The sequence below is a fragment of the Lucilia sericata genome, unplaced genomic scaffold (assembly GCF_015586225.1).
Source record: "Lucilia sericata isolate MDLA Ls3-8-SP2 unplaced genomic scaffold, ASM1558622v1 Contig000271F_arrow, whole genome shotgun sequence".
NCBI lineage: Eukaryota > Metazoa > Arthropoda > Insecta > Diptera > Calliphoridae > Lucilia > Lucilia sericata.
This window is the reverse complement of record NW_023994296.1, coordinates 272,501-291,036: the sequence shown is the minus strand read 5'-3', so window position 1 is coordinate 291,036 and position 18,536 is coordinate 272,501. Positions and strand designations below refer to the sequence as shown.

Genomic DNA, 18,536 nt, shown 5'->3' with positions numbered 1-18,536 from the left:
GAAACATCACAGAACTTATCTCGAAATGTAGTCTTCACCGTGTATCAGTCTTTTAAGCGACATTCTCTTCCCGCTAGTTTGGGTTTAAGTAACAGCAACCAAGTGCACCACGAAGGGACTAAGACAAAGCAAAGTCAAGAACTCTACCCTGAGTTTCGTGGCTTTCTAGTTCAATGCCAAGGATACATTTGACACGACCACTTTAAGGCTCGGCAGACTATTGGATACAAATTTTCATATCTTGTCTAGAGATCCGTGGGGATATTTTTATCAAAGTAAATAACAAATCTTATGAAGACCGTTGAAATCGACAAGTAAGAGTGTTATATTCAAATCAAAGTAATGTGATTTTCGAAAGGTGGCCTTATTATAGACATAGATCATTAGGTTAATATTAACATCAGGTTTGGGTCAGTAATGGATCAAGCTCGTCTAAATTAAAAATTAAATAATTACTTTAATAACAAATGTCAACTTTTGTAACGGTTTATTAACTATAAACTGAACTTCCGTAAGATTGGGTTATATTGGGAATAGGGTCAATTATGATGCGATCTTCATAAAATTTGGTTTATAAATATCGGTTTCTAAAGAGCATTTTAAAATTATTATTTTAACATTAGTATGAGCATTGAAAAAATTGTCAATTTTGGACTGATCTTCATAAAATTTTACACACAAATTTTAATTGCTATAAAACTTGTTTGTGTCGAAAAAAATATTAGACATTTTGAACGATTTAGAATACCTGAATTTGTCCCCTCGTTATATTTATAAGTTAGCAATAAGCGCTAATGTCATGGGGCCTTTATATGGATAGTATGGTCAACTATGGACCACTGAATACGTGGACTGATAGCGCCCATTTCTAATATTGAAACAACTTTCATATATATAAAGTATTTGTGGAAATTGTCAGCCCTTTATATCTTTCTGTTCGTTCCCAATTGTGTTTTGAACAGAAATATGGAAATAGATAGATCGTCTTATAATCTAATAAGGACCCAGAATATACGTACATATGTATATACTTTTGTGGGTCTTAGACCAACATTTGGATGTGTTACAAACGGAATGAGGGTGGGTAAATCTCTGTACTCTCCCCATTACTCTTCAATATAACTAATTATCAAGACATGATAAGAAGGAGGAAATTTTCTACACAAAAGTCAAAACCGAGAGACCAAAGTGGACAATTCTATAGGATAACATACATTTTAAAGACGACGGATTGGACTTTCTTTGCGCTGTTTAAATATCTCAAATATGAAAACCTAATGAGATTGAGAATTTTTGAGGTCAGATTCGGATTCAGCTCAAACCTTTTTAAAAATTTAAAAATTTGTTATTTTATTCAAACACATTCTTAAAATAGTTAATGAATACTTTGAATTTTAATAGTTCATATTAGTATTCATGACTTTGTTCTGCTTATTAAAATGACATTGAACCGGTGTAAGTAAGTATTATCTCAAGTCGCAAACCTTTAGAGACTTTATTTAAATATAAAGAATATAATGAATACTCTTATTTCTAAAATATTCAAATTATTTCCTTATAAAACAAACTTACAACGATGCTTACAACATGAGTCATCGTCATGTTATTGCAGTGTTATTCGTATTCCCTAAAGGATTGTTAGTAATGCATTTAAACACGTGACGATTTGACAAATTTTAAACTAACAAAACATCAAATGACGTTTATATTTTTTGGCACAAAAAATACACAAGTGCATATCGTTCATTTACTACAAGATCGGCTTAAATCAAAAATTTTCATTTTGAGTAAAACGACATTGAATGAAACTCTCTTGTGGGTTTGTGCTGATGTATTGGTCTTTCGCCCACTATAAGATAAGACAATAATTTTCTTTCGATTCTTTCGATTTTGCTATGTCCGTCCATGTAAACCTTGCAATCAAACTACATGTCGTAATTTGAATGATAATTCAATGAAATTTGTTATATGATCTTCTATTATTCTAGAAACGAACAGCTGCGTAGAAACGAAATGCTTCTTCGCATTCTACACAGCTGTCAAAAAAGTAGAATCAATGTTGTTGTGTGCTACAAGTTACAAGCATAAAAGCGTAGGATGCCTTGACGCGTAGAATGATTAAAGTAGATCTACTTTCTACTTTTTTAAGCGTCATAAGCGGCGTACGAATATGTCAGCTGATTTTGACAATTTGTATTCAATTTCTAATGTGTATTTAAGGGCCCTTCACACGGTCACACTTTACGTACGACAAGTCTAATGAAAAAGTAAAATGAAATTCCATCCGTATGACAAAAAACTGAATAAAAGTCGTATGATTTATATTTTTTGTGTTTACACGATTGGTATAAAACAATAACAAAGTAAGATGGAACAGCTGTTTCACTTTTTTTGTATGTGTTTACATAAAAATACATCCCTGATCTAATGCGACTTGCTTGTTTTTTGAATCATTTCAAAAAATGAAGAGAGCCATACGACTGTCAAATTTTCCATCCGTATTTTCTCTCAATGTGTGATGGTTTCATTACATATTGCGTTTAGACGATTCCATCCGTTCTCTTCTACACAAAATTTTGACAGATCATATTACTTGTGTGCTCGTGTGAAGGGGGCTTTATCAGTTTTAATAAAAACGAGTTAAATTGTGAAAATATAAATAAAAAACTTAAGTGTGGAACTCCAGCATTAAGAACTTGTTGAAGAGTTTCCCTTATCTTGCTGGTACTAGTCAAGAAAAAGGATCTTCAGTGCTCTCAAAGTCTACTTACTACGTACATACAAGGCAGTAAATTGGAGAATTTTTTTGGGACCAAAATGCTTAACTGCCCATATATTTCAGTATAGCATCGGGAACATCGTTCTTAGATAAGAAATCGTGGTCATGCAGAACATTAAAGGAAATCCCAGAGAAAATCAATTGGGGATTGGATGAATTGGATTCATATGGCTCTAACAGAGTAATGTACTTGCTTAAAAAGGGTAAAGTATGCGACGAAGCTAACACGATGTAACTGTTAGATGCAATGTGGGCTAAATTGAAAACAAGAACTCCGGGCACTTGGAATAACGCAAACGAAAGGATGATCAGAAGCCTCTTATGATTGCGTCCAGGTTTACGGACACAACTATAAAAATTGGAAAAACAAATTCTGCCGAATCTACAGTAGGGTGTCCCGTGGACAGAAAATAATATGGCTCTCAAATCCACTAAAAATCAATTAAAAATATGATAAGTTAACTTTATAAGGAAAATTTGATCTTAATAATTTGTTAATATGGATAATGGAAAAAAAATCATTAAGTACATCCAAAGGTGGACTTTAAAATACGAAAATTTGTATGCCTTTAATATTCACTTTACACTTTTGTGTCATCTAAGATAACGATATACAATTTAATACAAATATCTGTTAATATATACATATGTATGTATGTATGTAGTTATGTTAGTATGAGTATTTTAAATATGTGGTAATTTTAGGTTTGTTTGCTCCTTATGTCATGAATTTCGTTTTTGACTTTGTTTTCTTTTGCTGCTGGTTTTTCAACTTGTGTTTTTTTCTCTATAATGTCAAGGTTTTTTGGCTGTTTTTCAACTAATACAATATTCTGTATGCACATTTGTCTCCATTAGGGTAAAACTTTCGTTTACTTACTCATACAATATACCCAAGGATTAACATTGAAAGGCATTGACTTTGTGGGCCTTTTGGAAAATATTCTTAGACACTCTTTAAGAATCTGGATTAGTTTTATAGGAAGGGTTTTACACCGTAAGATATGATTACACTTGGAAGCCATTGAGGTCCATTCCGATTTCTTCCAGTAAGATTAAAAGAGATAGAAAAAGTACAAATGAAATAAGAAAATGAGAGAGAGAGGAATAGAAAAAGACTAACCCTCCTGGCCTAGCGCCTGAAATACTAGATCCAAATCTCAAAATAAGAGACATATAAGAGGAGATCCGAACCCTAAGGTAACAGACTGGCGGTTTTTATCTTTACCGTCATTAATGAATGCACGACGTGGAACTACATCATTCCCAGATAGATAATATTTTTCTTGCGGAACATTAGAGCAAACCCCTGCTGAAAACAATTGGGGATTTACAATCACACCCCGGACACCAATACATACTACCGTACATCTAACACTAGCTTTTCAGATGAAAGTCAGAAGCTAACACGACACAACGAGAGCTTAATTTAAAAAATATATACAAAAGAATCCCGTTCATGGAATGGTAGATTGAACCACTAACCACCACTAGAAATAAGATACAAATCCTAGTCTCCAACCGGTTTATTCTTATAGCAGTTCTTCACATTTCATAATGATACATATTTTCAGACATTAGTGCCGGAGTCTCTGTATGACAAGGACAAACTATTGGCTTAATTATTTACAGTTTTTCAACATCCTCAATTAGCCTGCAGAAGTTCGGTATCCCGGTTCGGTATCTCGGTAAAAAATATAATAAAATAATATCCCCTTAAAATCCTTATTGCTATCCTTAGAGAACTCCTTTCCAGCCTAATCTTGGTTTCCAGTATTATGATTATCTTTACATCAGGTCTTGACTATAAAACCCTAGACACTAGATCCATTTTACTATTTCTGGAGAGTAAAATGGAAATGTAAAATGGATTGTTAGAGATGTTGCCATGAAGTCTAGAGTCGTAGCTGAACGAGGCATTCTCTTTTGGTGTACTTCCCTCACCTTGGTGCTATTGGAAAATCAGGGTAAAGAGGTGTTTCATACGCCGCAGGTTTACCGACACCTTAAATTGGTAGAGTTCTGAACTCAGCTGATCAGAGTTCCTCATATGATACCATGGGAACCAGTTAGCCGCAGAACAGTGTCCTGTTATTGATGAGGTACCTTTGGGAATCTGTGCTAATACTAGGAATAGATACTTGGTCCAATAAGTAGTTATGACACATACCTAATTAAATTAAATACATAAAACTGGCCTGCGTGTAGTTAAGACCTCTCGGAAAGGTACATATATTAAGCATTAGACTCCGGAGTTTAAAAACTTTCTTCTTCGGTTTATCTTAAAGTCCGTAAATTGACTACTTTCTTAGGCTTTATCTCGTGTCATTATTTTAATTTCTCTTCGGTAGTTGACCAATAAAACTTTTTAAAAATCCTTCAAAAAACATCAATGTTTCTGAAAGATCTACCGATAACGCGGCTTGCTCCTTCTTTGAAAAATATTTTAATGTTTTAGATGGATTTGAACTTAGAAAAGTATTCCAGTAAAATCTGATGACTTGAACTTACCTTTTTCAATTACTACTACATGATGGTCTGGACTCTGGGTTAAAAATTTGTTCGCGTAAGAAATCGTTTAAAAAAAATACTACTTTAATCTGCCAAATAAAGGCCTTTCGCAAACTCTTTTATAATCGTACTTTTTACCGCTAGTTGTATATGTTTAATGCATATAGTATATAAGTACTGAGTGCATTCAAAGTGCATTTTTTTTACGTGTAGTTTCTGTATACATAATATAAGGATATTGGTATTTATTTGTAAGAACCATTTCTTTTCTAGCCTTTATAAGGTGACCATATCTACCAAATTAGAAAACGTCGTGCACATAATAAAATTGTCCTTCATGATGCCATGATTTCTACTCAATTAACAGTAGAAGTAGAACATGAACTAGGCTTGTAAAAAACAAATTTCTTAAAATTTTAAATACATTTTAATACTTGTTTCCAAAACTAATAATATATTATATGGCCACCCAAATTATACAATTGAATGCTATTCAAAATTCGAATCAATAACCTAAAGATACCATACAAAAAAAATCCTTAATTCAAACTAAAATTTCTCTTAGTTGTTTTCATATTTTTACTCACACAGCGATAACATGAAAACAACAATTTTTTATTATTAATTGTAATTTGATACGACAACTTCGAGTTCAATGTCAAGACAATTTTCAAGGATGTCAATTCATAATGGTACAACTGTCATCTAATGCAGTCATTATTATAGACTCAATGAAATACAAATGTATGTACATACATATGTAAGTGCAATTTTTATTGCAATTAATTTAAAATATACAAAAGATTTATTTGATTTATGTGTAACATTTTTTTAGAATAGTTTCCCATATAAATAAATCTGATACATAATTACTCAGTCAGACAAAAAGTCGAAATTTAGGGACCAGAGTATACGCTTTAAATTTAAAACAAGTTTTTTGTCATATTCGGAAGTTCTTGCCAGATCTACATGCAATTTTGTAGCTTTGCTTCCATATCATACCACTGAATTGTTACTTTTGTATAATGAATGAATTCTATTTAAAGGACCTTTCAAGACACTTTCTAAATTTTCGAATAAAGACTCCAAATCTTATGTTTTGATTTGTGGGACAACTTCCTCATTTATTGACTTGATGATGACATTAGCTGACATGACACCACTATTGACAGGGAATGGTCTCACTACTCTTGATTATGAGTCCGATCACAGGGCAGTTGAGATCATTTTTGGGATTGATGACTGTATTGGTCGGATTAAACCGACTAGATTTGACTAAAATAGAATGGACAAGGACCGCTTCAATACGATTTTGACTGGACGTCTTAATGGGCATATACTCCCGCAAAATAGGAATGTCTCCGAAGCGGAGATAGATGCTTGCGTCGATGGAATGACCCAGGCTTTTAAAACAGCCATGGATCTTTCTATCCCGAAGGTATCTATAGGCCGAAGGGGACTTCTGAAATTGCCGGACCGTATTCTTGGCTTCATTGCCGAAAAGAAACGACTTCGACGGATCTTGCGAAGATGTGAGGACCCGGGGAGGTGTATAGTTTTGAAGGCCGACATACGCAACCTTGACCGTATAATACAGGGGGCTATTGCCGAGTTCGAACGCGGACATTGGGAGGACTTCCTCGGCAACATACGGGTAAATGACAAAACTTTTAGTAAAATTAGGGACGCTGCTGGACTGAATAAACGTAGCAATGTTAAAGACTTAACTGACTCAATGTGCAGACTGATATCAGATGACAGTACGAAAGCTGATCTGCTGGCGGATCAATTTGATAAAGTACATCGAGCTGGACAACGAATGGACACAGACTCATTTACTAGGACTGTGAGGGATGGGGTAACCTCCCTACGACGAGATCCTCCATTGACCATTTTTGGGGACTATATTTTAGCGGACGGAAGTGACCCAAACGGATTCGATTTCATTCAGGCCGAGTATATAGGCAATGCCCTTAGGGAAAGATCCAATAAGAAATCCAGCGGGATGGATGAAATCCCGGATTTTGTGCTGAGGAGAACACGCCGGGACACCTGGCGTTTTCTGGCAGTGCAATCACTGCCTTAATATTGGATATTTCCCTAGGGCATGGAAAAGGGCACTGATTGTTCCAATCTTGAAGCCTGGATCTGACCCGGGGCAGTGTGCGAGTTATAGGCCCATATCGCTTCTGTCCCCTTTTGGTAAACTACTTGAACATCTTATAATTACGAGACTATATGGCAGATTGACTGTTGACAACTCTTTATTGGACGCACAATTTGGATTTAGAACGGGACATTCGACTTCCCATGCACTGACGGTCTTTGCGGACTACATTTCGAGGGGTCTTTTGATACTGCCTGGCAGCATGGCATTGTTTTTGAACTTTTGAACTTGGGTCTGGATAGGGGCCTATGTAGGATTGTGTCTGACTTCCTTTGTGAAAGGACGTTCTCTGTAGGAGTGGGTAACACCAGGTCTTGTGAGAGGACGGTAGCTGCCGGAGTGCCTCAGGGTTCATTATTGGGCCCTGTCCTGTATAATGTCCTTATGAGCGATATTCCAGCGCCACCTAATGGCGATCTTCTGCTCCTTTACGCAGACGATATCCTCATAGCGGCATCTGGACCGAGGGCTAGGACGGTTAATGCACGCATGAATGTGTATTTGTCGAAACTCGCGGAATACTTCACCAAGTGGGGACTTCGTTTAAATGTCTCAAAGTTCTTGTAGGTCGATTTACAGGGCAATTGGATTTGAAAGAATTGATGCTTTCATGACCAGAACTGCAATAGCTTTCCTGGAAAAGGCTCGTTCTCTAGAGAACAGTCTGGTCCAGGGATGTTTTGCACGGGCGGCAGATATGGAGATGATTCGAGCGTCTCGATATATGTCCCCAGTTGATCTCCTGTCCTTGAGGGTGCGAACCTAATGTTTTATCACATGAGGGTTAACACTTTGAATATTGTCGTCACAGTATACAATACTGCACAATAGGCTATAGGAATAATCTTTGTAAATATATACATTCCTTTCTCCTTTTGTAAATATTTCCCTATCATTGTACATATCTTCTATTGTTTTTGTCATTCCGTTTGGAACACATCGAAATATTCATCTAAGACCCATAAAAGTATATATATTCTGGATCCTTATTAAAATCTAAGACGATCTAGCCATGTCCGTCCGTCTGTCTGTCCGTCTGTTGAAAACACGATAGAGGCCAAACGGAAGCAGCTAGCGAGCTGAAATTTTGCACAAATATTTTATATTGATGCAGTTTGTTTGGTATTGAAAATGAGCAATATCGGTCCACGATTTCGCCTAGCCCCCATATAAGGTCCCCTTCGACTTTAACGCTCATAACTGACTAAAAGAAACATCTATAGCGATGAAATTCGACATGAACATATTTTACAGGAACCTTAATATCATTGTAAAATTTTTTAAGGATCGGTCCATAATTGACCCTAGCCCCCATATAAGGTCCCCCTCAGAAAATGATATTAACGCTCATAACTGACTAAACGAAGCAGCTATAGCAATGAAATTCGACACAAGAACATATCTTATAGGAATCTTAATATCACTGTAAAATTTTATAAGGATCGGTCCATAATTGACCCTATCCCCCATATAAGGTCCCCCTCAGAAAATGACATTAACGCTCATAACTATCTAAAAGAAGCAGCAATAGCGAAGAAATTCGACATAAACAATTTTTATAGTATTCTTAAAATTATTGTAAAATTTTATAAGGATCGGTCCATAAATTACCCTATCCCCCATATAAGGTCCCCCTCAGAAAATGACATTAACGCTCATAACTGACTAAAAGAAGCAGCTATAGCGATGAAATTCGACACAGACATATTTCTTAGGAACCTCAATATCTTTGTAAAATTTTATAAGGATCGGTCCATGATTGACCCTACCCCCCATATAAGGTCCCCTTCAGAAAATGCCATTAACGCTCATAACTGTTTAAAATAAGCATCTATAGCGATGAAATTCGGCATAAACATATTTTATAGGAACCTTAATATCATTGTAAAATTTTATAAGGAACGGTCCATAATTGACCCTATCCACCATATAAGGCCCCCCTCAGAAAGTGACATTAACGCTCATAACTGACTAAAAGAAGCAGTTATAGCGTTGAAATTCGACACAAATATATTTTATAGGAACCTTAATATCTTTATAAAATTTTATAAGGATCGGTCCATAATTGACCCTATCCCCCATATAAGGTCCCCTTCAGAAAATGGCTTTAAGGCTCATTACTGTCTAAAAGAAGCATCTATAGCGATGAAATTCGACACGAACATATTTTATAGGAACTTTAATATTATTGTAAAATTTTATAAGGAGCGGTCCATAATTGACATTAACCCGTCTCCATCTGAAAATGGATTTAACTCTCATTACTAGACTAAACTAAAATCGTTCTAGAAAATTTGACGAGGATCGGTCCATAATTGACCAAACGTCCCCCCTAAATAAGGTCCCTCTCAGAAAATAATTTAAACGCTTTTTACTACCTTAAAAATGCAAATAGCGACAAAATTCGACAAAAATTTCTCTATACATAGATGTAATAAATGAGAAAATTGTTTGGATAATAAAAGCATGGATTCTTAAATATCAAAGTTTATTTATAAGGAAGCATTCATTTTTGGCAATGATTTGATGGTGGGTATACAAGATTCGGCACAGCCGAATATAACACTCTTACTTGTTTTATTTTAGTTTTAAGATATTATTTAATATTTAGTTAATAAGTTATTTATCTCCTTTTTTCTTCCCTTTTTTCGGAGAATATTTTTTTTTTTTTCGATGACATATTTTGAAGGATTTGGAATTTAAAAGCATTTTATACAATATCGTTTTAGGAGTTTTGAAACTGCCGCCTGAAGGGTTTTCCATTTATGACTGTACCCTAAATACGGTTTACGCTATCTAATGAGGATAAAAGCTCACATTTAAGTTAATACTAATTTAATGTAATGACATGGTTTTATTAAAATATTACTCAAAATTTGTTAATTATTTTTAATATTTCTCAGATAAGTGTTTTTTGACACTAAAGGATCGGAGGAATTTGTTAATAACTTTTAAAATTTTTAACCAATTTTTGTGTCTTATATCTTATTGGAACGATAATCGAATATATATTTCAATTAAAAAATATAATTTTAGTGGTAAAATTTTTGCAAAAACTACTTTCCACTTCAGAGCCGTGACGCCACTAGTTAACGTAGTCCTATCACCCCAAAATCCCTAGAAACTATGTATGCCTATCAAATAGAAAGACTCCGAAATAAGTATGTACCTAACCTATTAAACATATTGTCCACATGCAGTATATAAGATCCGAATTAGATCTAGAAAACTATAAAATTAAAATCACGTTTCGGAATTTAACTGATGTATCCTTTATTTATAGACAGATTTGGATCCTCAAGATATCTGGGACATTGATTTTAACATACATTCAAATCGTTTTCTTTGTAGCTAATATCAAATTGAGGCCGATCATTTGGAGTATCATTTAGCCTTACATATCGTCACCTTAAACGCTTTTTTTTTTATTAAATTAACCTAAAATTAGAATTATTTTCAACACAATTTATTGTAGGTTTAGGTTTAGAAGGGTTATACACCATGACAAAAAACCAGAAAGATAGAAGAAGATAGGTAAAAGGATAGAAATAATTTTCAAGTCAGTGCCCTAAAGGCTAAAGAGATGAGAGAGAAAATCTTTGTACCCCTATAAAGAACAGCCGAAGATGTGACTAATTCCCTTGACAAAACCTAGTAAACTGCGAGGATCAAGACCCGCAGTATCCCCCATTTCGTCATGGAACCAATTCCCTGGCCATTTCAGCCTGAGATTCGATCGACTCTATTTCCTCCTCATCTTCGCATAACCTGCAATAGTCCGGTATATTGCTGTCCCACTTACTGACAAAGGCCCTAACTGAGCAGTGCCCCGTTAGCATCCCTAAGGGTGGTTTTATCATTCTTTCTCTGTCATCTATATCAATGTTCGAACCTAATCTAGCCAGTTCGTCCGCAACCTCATTACCATGCACATTACAGTGCCCCGGTACCCAACACAATCTAATGGCAAACAGTCTCATAATGTCCCTAAGGGCATTAGACTATCAACATAAATTGCCACAACTGACCCCGGATCGATATGATTTCGTATCAGTTCCGTCGTTTTCCAGATCTCTGCTTGGAAGACACTACATTCGACAGGGAGTCTGAAGGACCGTTTTATGTTGATATCAGCGATATAGACACCGGCACCCGTGTCGGTCTCCATCTTGGACCCATCAGTGGAAACTGCATACCCATCAAAAAGTCTATCGGATACAAGCCAATCATCCCTAGTTGGAAATTTTATCAGAGTCGTAGTATCATAATCCGTAATTCCGCAAGGGAAATTACCCTGATCAAGTAGACCTACTTGGTACAGAATTTTCGTACGGTCGTCACGAAGACTCATAGAGTCTAAGCAGATTCCTGGCCGCCACGCCAGCTACAAAATGTTCTATGGGTGACAGGTATGGAATGATGTCCATAGCCATCTCCATAGCATCCTGTCCTCTCTCAATGCATCCCACCAGACAAAGCAACCATAAGTTAGAATAGTTGTCAGCCCATGTGTAAATCCAATTTACCATATCTGGTTGCAGACCCCAATTCTTCCCTATAGAATTCTTGCATGTGTAGTAGCATTGAGTCGTTTTTTCATTCTTTCCTGAGTATTTTGCTTCCATCAAGGAAAGTTCCTAAATACTTAGCTCCTCTAGATAAACTTAGTTCGACGCCACTTCCGTTTTCCCAGGATTTACAGCCAATCCCTTATCCTACGCCCATGACGAGAGTTTTCCCTAATGCAGTCTCCATGATGTCAGTCATCGTGGATAGAAATTTTCCCTTGACCAGTAGCTCCACGTCATCCGCATAGGCAACGATCTTCCTACCTTTGGATTCAAATCGCGTTAGACTACCGTTAACCGCTAGTAGCCACAGAAGAGGAGATAAGACACCCCCTGTGGTGTCCCCCTGGTAACCCTTCTCCTAATACAATGATCTCCTAGGTTCGAGTTAATAATTCTGCTGCTAAGCATGCATACAATCCACTTCACCAGGAAGTCCTGAACTCCGAGCTCATTAAGCGAATCCTAAATCGCCTCAGTCTTTATATTATTGAAGGCTCCCTCAAAAACGCGGCCAGAGTATAGTCCCTATTCTTCATGACGTGCTCAACACAACTTACCACCTCAAGTAGTGCACTCTCAACAGATTTATGCTTAAGGTAGGCGCTCAGCACCACTGATGAGGTGAGTATCAATATTGTTCCTAAGATGTAGATCCATAAGTCCCTCAAGTGAGTGGCTTGCCTTTCTGGCCTTGGGTATGAAAATGACAACCTCCCTCCACCTCTTTGGTAAATACCTACTACTAAGGCATTTCCTTAACATTTAAATCATCCTGAGGCATTAAAATCATCTCTTCTATGAAACTGTAGATGTTGCTTGGCGCCATAGACTCTAGGTCCCAACCGAAAATGTGTTTCCATAAGTAGCGCTAGGGTCTCAAAGCTAGACTCAGTCCATGAGTTATCACTCTTTTGGATATACCCAATGACCCTAGGGTCCTTGGATAGTATTCGTCGGAATCTTGATAGCAATGGATTCACAGTACTGGGACCACAAAATCCTTTTTGCTCTTTTGAGATCAGCTTTATACTTGTTATATATATACTTGTTGAAACACATTTTACAGTTGTTCCAGTCAATTGCTTGACCTGTGAGTTTAGTCCTATTCCTAACAGTCGACCTTTGAAAGACAGCTCGTAGCTTTTCTAAGTAGGTTTGTGAACTTATTCACGACCCCCTCTAAATCAGTTGGCAACAAATTGCATAAAACCTGTTGTGCAGGCCTTACTTAACCCTTTCATTAAAGGCTCCCCAATTTGTTTTCCTAGGATCCCTAAAAGATGCACTCTAGCCAAGACAAAATTCAATGTGAAGGTAACACGACCTTTCAATCCCTAACGAGATCCTATAAGCGGTAAATTAAAGTCAAATCTATAACTGCATCCCTATCTTTATTTCTGAACGTCGGCGTATTACCCTTGTTGCAGATGATGAGGTTATTATCAGTTATAAAATCAAACAGTAACTCACCTCTTTTGTTGATTTCCTTGCAATGACAATGATGAGCATGGGCACCGCAGCCCATCACAAGGATCGCACTCTTTCTTCTCGCATATGCCGTCATATGCCGGGTGGGGTCAGTTACCTCGTACGGCATATACACCGAAGCCAGTGTGAGCGTACGCTTACCTTTGGCTTCTCTGTTGATTACGGTGATGTCACCGCTCCTGAAAGAATGAGAAATGAGAAAATTTAATTCACTCTTTGCCAAGATACGAGTCCTTACCTTGTACTCAGAAGACGGGACAAATAAAGTTTATTATTGTTAATCCATTGATCCTGGATAAGGGCGACGTCCGTCTTCGAATTGATGAGGAAGGTTACTAACTCAGTTAAGGCTGCCTCACAGTGATGCAGGTTTATCTGCACCACTAGCAGCTTCTTTGGTTCTGTCATTTTTTGGGTACCGGAACCTGACAGTGCCAAGACAAATTTAGCAACTCCTCCCATCTCATCAAGGACTTACGATCCAGACAGTGAGCTCACATGTCTTCATTGGCCTGAAAGGAGTCTACCAGTCTGTTTGGCCAATACCGCTAGTATGGTTTGTACCGTTCTTACAGGTGGTGGGATCCACACTGTAACTATTGACCGTAGTGGCAGTTCGGAAGCCTATATAACCTCAAGCTTTGCTGCTGGGTTAATGTCACTACACTTACCAATTGCAGATTTTATTTTATTTTATGGAGTTCTAGTTTCCAAAATTAACTACCTTCACGCCTTTAACCCAGTCTGCACCATCAATTGATTGCCAAAAATCGGAACTGATCTGGATCATTCCGATCAATGATCGCCACTTGAAGGCATACATCCAGGCTGGTTGACTTCTTCACCTTCTTGATGGATGAAGAGGGTTGATCATCTACAGATCTGGCTCTCTTAATTGTCTTCTTAGGAGCGCTCGACGGGGATGGACCAGACCTCTTCGGCATGCTTAGTGACTTTGACACCACTGGTTTGGAGGATCGGTCACTACCGGAGTCCGTTCCCTTACTAACCTCCAAATAAAGACAAAAACTACTAGTTTTTGGTTGGTGTACATGACATATTAAATAGAAGTGAAGGGTTTTTCATTCTGGAGTTATTGCGACAAGTAATCTGCTGAATGGTATGCAACGGAATAAAACATTGCAAGCAACAGTGTGCTTATTTCTGAAGTGAAAAATGAAGAATACGACTTCTGGCATATATCTGTTGGCATGTAAATGATGAAATCATCAAAAAAAATAAGAAGTCTGATGCAGTTAATGGTGTCAACAAGCAAAACTGCATTATTTGTATTAAAGGTAAGCTATCATGATCTCCATTTAAGGATCCTGGAAGGAGAGCAACAGAGGTATTAAGCCTTTGTAAACCTATGGAAGTACTGTCAATTAATGGTTCAAGATATATGCTAAAATTCTTTAGCAACGGCCTATTTTATAAAAACCAAAGAAGTAACAGTTACAAATTCTAAGTATAATGAAATACCAAGTGATGATTCCAAGTTCTATATGGTTAGGTTAGGTTTACACAGGTAGCCAATTTCGGCTTTGCTTGGGTCCATGTTGATCCCTTTGTAAAAAAACCTGTAAGAAGAAGAAAAGAGAAGAGAGGAAGAGATAGAGGAGAGTGAAAGAACAGAGACAGTTGCAAAGAGAAAGAGATGATGAGAAATGAGAAAGCCAGGGCAGCTGCCGTGGATGAGTAGTGTGAGTAATAGGATTCACACCCATTTTGACAAATTAATGAACTCTAGAAGACGTTCTAATTGAATGTTTGACAATTCGGTTAGATCACCAAAATAGGTCGATCCAAGCGTCTGAAAACGGGCCTCCACCAAAGCAGGACAATCGCAGAGAAGATGAGTAATAGTCTCTTCTTCATCCTCGTTTTGACAACTCCTACAGTAATCGTTGAACGGGAGACCAATGCGTCTGGCATGGTTCCCAAATTTACAGTGGCCAGTGATTATCGATATCAGCCTACTTAACTGCGGTCTTTGGAGACCAAGAAGATATTTAGACCTTTGAGGATCCATTTGTGGCCACAGTACTCTACATGTTGAGCACGTGTGTTCACGCGACCATTTGTCGCGAGCGATGCAGAGGCATTTTTCACTGATTTGCCTCTTAACTGCAAGTAGTGGTATACCGCAGAACTGATCTATATCCATTCTGCTAAGCATAGTGCCAGCTCTTGCCAATGTGTCAGCAATACCGTTGCCATACGAATTCCCATGTCCCTTTACCCAAATTAGGGTGATGTTCGAATGTCTCGCCATCTCATTGAGAGACGTCCGGCATTCACGGACAATTTTGGATGTGGAGAACACACCAGTTAGGAATTTAATAGCAGCTTGACTATCAGTATAAATTCTGATATCCCTATTAGATATCCGATAGTACCTTAGCCAATTTACCGCCCTCCTTATCGCCGATATTTCAGCCTGAAGGATACTACATTCATCATTTAGTCGGAAGGAGATTTTCGTTCCAAATTCCTCAATGAAAATGCCACCACCAACTCCTTTCGTCGTCTTGGATCCGTCTGTATACACTCGGAAGCAATTATTTGGCGGAAGGAGAGATTCCTCAGACTCCGAAGAGATATGATATTGGAACTTTCTCACTAGAGACGGTACTGGAATACAATAATCAACAAGTTCTATATATTATACCCGAATGTGATTCAGTGGAGAATGTGGATGATCCAGGAGATGTATGTTCTGATGATAGAAATCCTACATATGATATTGACATATGTTCCGATGATACAAATCCTCAGATACTATTTACGTTCAGATGCGACAATAATATATTCATAAATGCCAAGTATCAGAGAAGAAAGTAATTCTAATGAAGATCAATATTTTTCTGAAACTGATAAGGTAATGATCAAAGTAAGGACCGGATAACTGGACCATCTGTGAGAGGAATCACATCACTTGAAATTAATGTGACAAACTTTTTATGTCTGCACAGACCAAACGGTCAGCCACTTCCTTGACATCAAGAATGATCTGGTGTCTCTATAATGGTCAAAGGTTTCTAAGCTTTTCAAAGGGCTAAGTCTGTTAGTAGCTATTCCGATAGAGCACTTGACTCAAGATGCGCATGCTAGGAGATTGATTTTACCATGTATCGATTAGTGAAGGAATTTTCACAACCAAGAAGTAACGGAAACTATAGAATACTTTCTTTGCTTTGTCAGATATTAGGACTGAGTCTTTTGGCAGTCCGATATTGCATGAATCAGCAGCTCTTTCTTTCGTGCCTCAGGTTGGTTCGATTCCATATTGAACAAGCAGATGTATTGTCTTATGTGTGGTCGGTGTAGGAACCGATATTAGTAACACAATGGGATAAGCACATGGATTAATTCATCCATAGATCGACTTATTAAATAACCAACTCCAGCAAAAACTTTCCCTACTTCAGAGTCCAAAATTCCAACGCAAAGTATTACCAGTCTCAAACATTCATAACAAATGGTGTAATCGCTTAATAAGTTTTAAAATGTCTGGTGTTATCAGACTTATTAATCTGATCGATTTTGCTTTTTCAGCTTTTGTTGAACTATGTTAATTCTTAAATGGTTCTCTATGTTAATAATTAAATGGTTCTCGGCATCGGTCTTTATCCTTTACAGTTATATTTATCTATACATTTACGGGACTTAATAAATTGAATAGTTTTTATTAGATTTTGTAGTTTATAGTATTGTATTTCATATTTAACATTAAATTAATTATAATTTAATTAAAGATTTAGCAGCAATTAAATTTCTAAATCTAAATGTCTGATTGTGTGTATGTAGTATGTGTGTGTGTTATTGTTTCTTAAAGTATAATATTTTGTATTATTTTTATTATTTTAATATAATAATACGAGTATAATTTAAGACTACACAGTAAAAATACTAAATAAAAACTAAAATATTCTGGATTAAGCAACGAAACCTCTTTACATCTGAAGAGGTTTGTACTTGAGAATTTTCTCCTTCTTTTTTTTCTCTATTTTATGGTTTTACATGTGATTTATGTATTAAGAATTCTTAATTTTATATTCATGGAGTAGAATGTGCGTAAAATTATGAATTGGTTAGTTGGTGATTTCAAAATAAATAAAAAAAATAATAAGAAACGATAAATTAACAAATTTAAATTATTTTTTCCTTTTTTGTAGTGTTTTTCCCATTTGAGGAATAAAATTAAAAATCTAATTATTTAATATAGAAACTAAAAACGAGTAGTTTAAAAACAAACTAAAAACGATGAAAAAATTAAATTGTTACAATTACAAGGGAGAGGAAAAGTGGCGTGTTTGGGTGAGTGTGCAATAAATTTAACTCCAAGTTTTGGGTAAACTAAAGGGGCCGAAACGCTGGTGACAGTCAACAGCACGTACAGCAAAGTAGTAACGTTGGCCCTCTTGGAACTGTGTAAGAGTAACAGCCATGGGCAGAAGCATAGCCTTAACATCACCAACATGACGCCAAGAATCGACCATTGGTGGTCCAGAGGTCTCCTGATAGGCATAAATTTGATAACTTACACATTCTGCATGACGATCCATAGATTCCTCCATGGTCCAGGAGATAACAATACCGTTGTCAAGATTACTTATGCGTATGGTTGGTCGCGGAGGTGGCAGTTTCCATGCAGGATTAAATGCTTGTGGAGGAGTCGCGGGTAATGGTGCTGGATGACTGTATTTCACACGCTGGATATTTGCAGAGTTGGCAGGCACATTAATACGTGTTATACTGGTACCAGGAGGCGTACTAATGGATGTGAAAGAATTACTCTTTTGAGCTGAAATGTAAAAAAATTAAAAATTATTAAATAGTTATTACACCATCAAGATATAACTATTTAAACTACCTTGTAACGAAGACATTTGTCGATTTTTATTATTGGCCATTTGATTGGCAGGAGGTATGCGAGCCATGGTAGGTGCTGCCCGTCCATATTGTAGCTGCGTATTAGACGTATTTTGTCCAGGCAAACTACGCCGTTGTACCTGTG

The 18,536-nt window shown here is 36.7% G+C and overlaps 2 protein-coding genes across 4 annotated transcripts in view; both read right to left on the bottom strand.

Moving 5' to 3' along the window:
* Positions 1 to 13,440: 13,440 nt before the first annotated feature.
* On the bottom strand, positions 13,441 to 13,932 carry LOC119603051. Its single transcript, XM_037954915.1, has 3 exons — positions 13,755 to 13,932; positions 13,499 to 13,695; positions 13,441 to 13,445 (listed from the first exon to the last, which is right to left on the bottom strand). Exons 1-3 carry the CDS (start codon positions 13,922 to 13,924, stop codon positions 13,441 to 13,443), a joined length of 372 nt encoding a protein of 123 aa, XP_037810843.1. The 5' UTR covers positions 13,925 to 13,932.
* A 3,243-nt stretch (positions 13,933 to 17,175) lies between these two features.
* The window catches only part of LOC119603036 (activating transcription factor 7-interacting protein 1), a 15,142-nt gene continuing 13,781 nt past the window's right edge, over positions 17,176 to 18,536 (bottom strand). For all 3 annotated transcript variants that reach the window (XM_037954894.1, XM_037954895.1, XM_037954896.1), the window contains exons 4-5: positions 18,393 to 18,536; positions 17,176 to 18,323 (exon numbers count right to left, since the gene is read on the bottom strand). The exon at positions 18,393 to 18,536 is cut by the window's right edge and continues 284 nt beyond it. In XM_037954894.1, the coding sequence (XP_037810822.1) occupies positions 17,854 to 18,323; positions 18,393 to 18,536 (614 nt within the window). In that variant the 3' untranslated portion in view covers positions 17,176 to 17,853. The remainder of the gene's footprint in view (positions 18,324 to 18,392) is intronic.

Coding starts and splice junctions, on each gene's coding strand:
- LOC119603051 (XM_037954915.1), bottom strand. CDS start 13,924: ATGACAGAACCAAAGAAGCTGCTAGTGGTGCAGATAAACCTGCATCAC. Junction 13,696..13,754: donor TCCCGTCTTCTGAGTACAAG/GTAAGGACTCGT, acceptor TCATTCTTTCAG/GAGCGGTGACATCACCGTAA.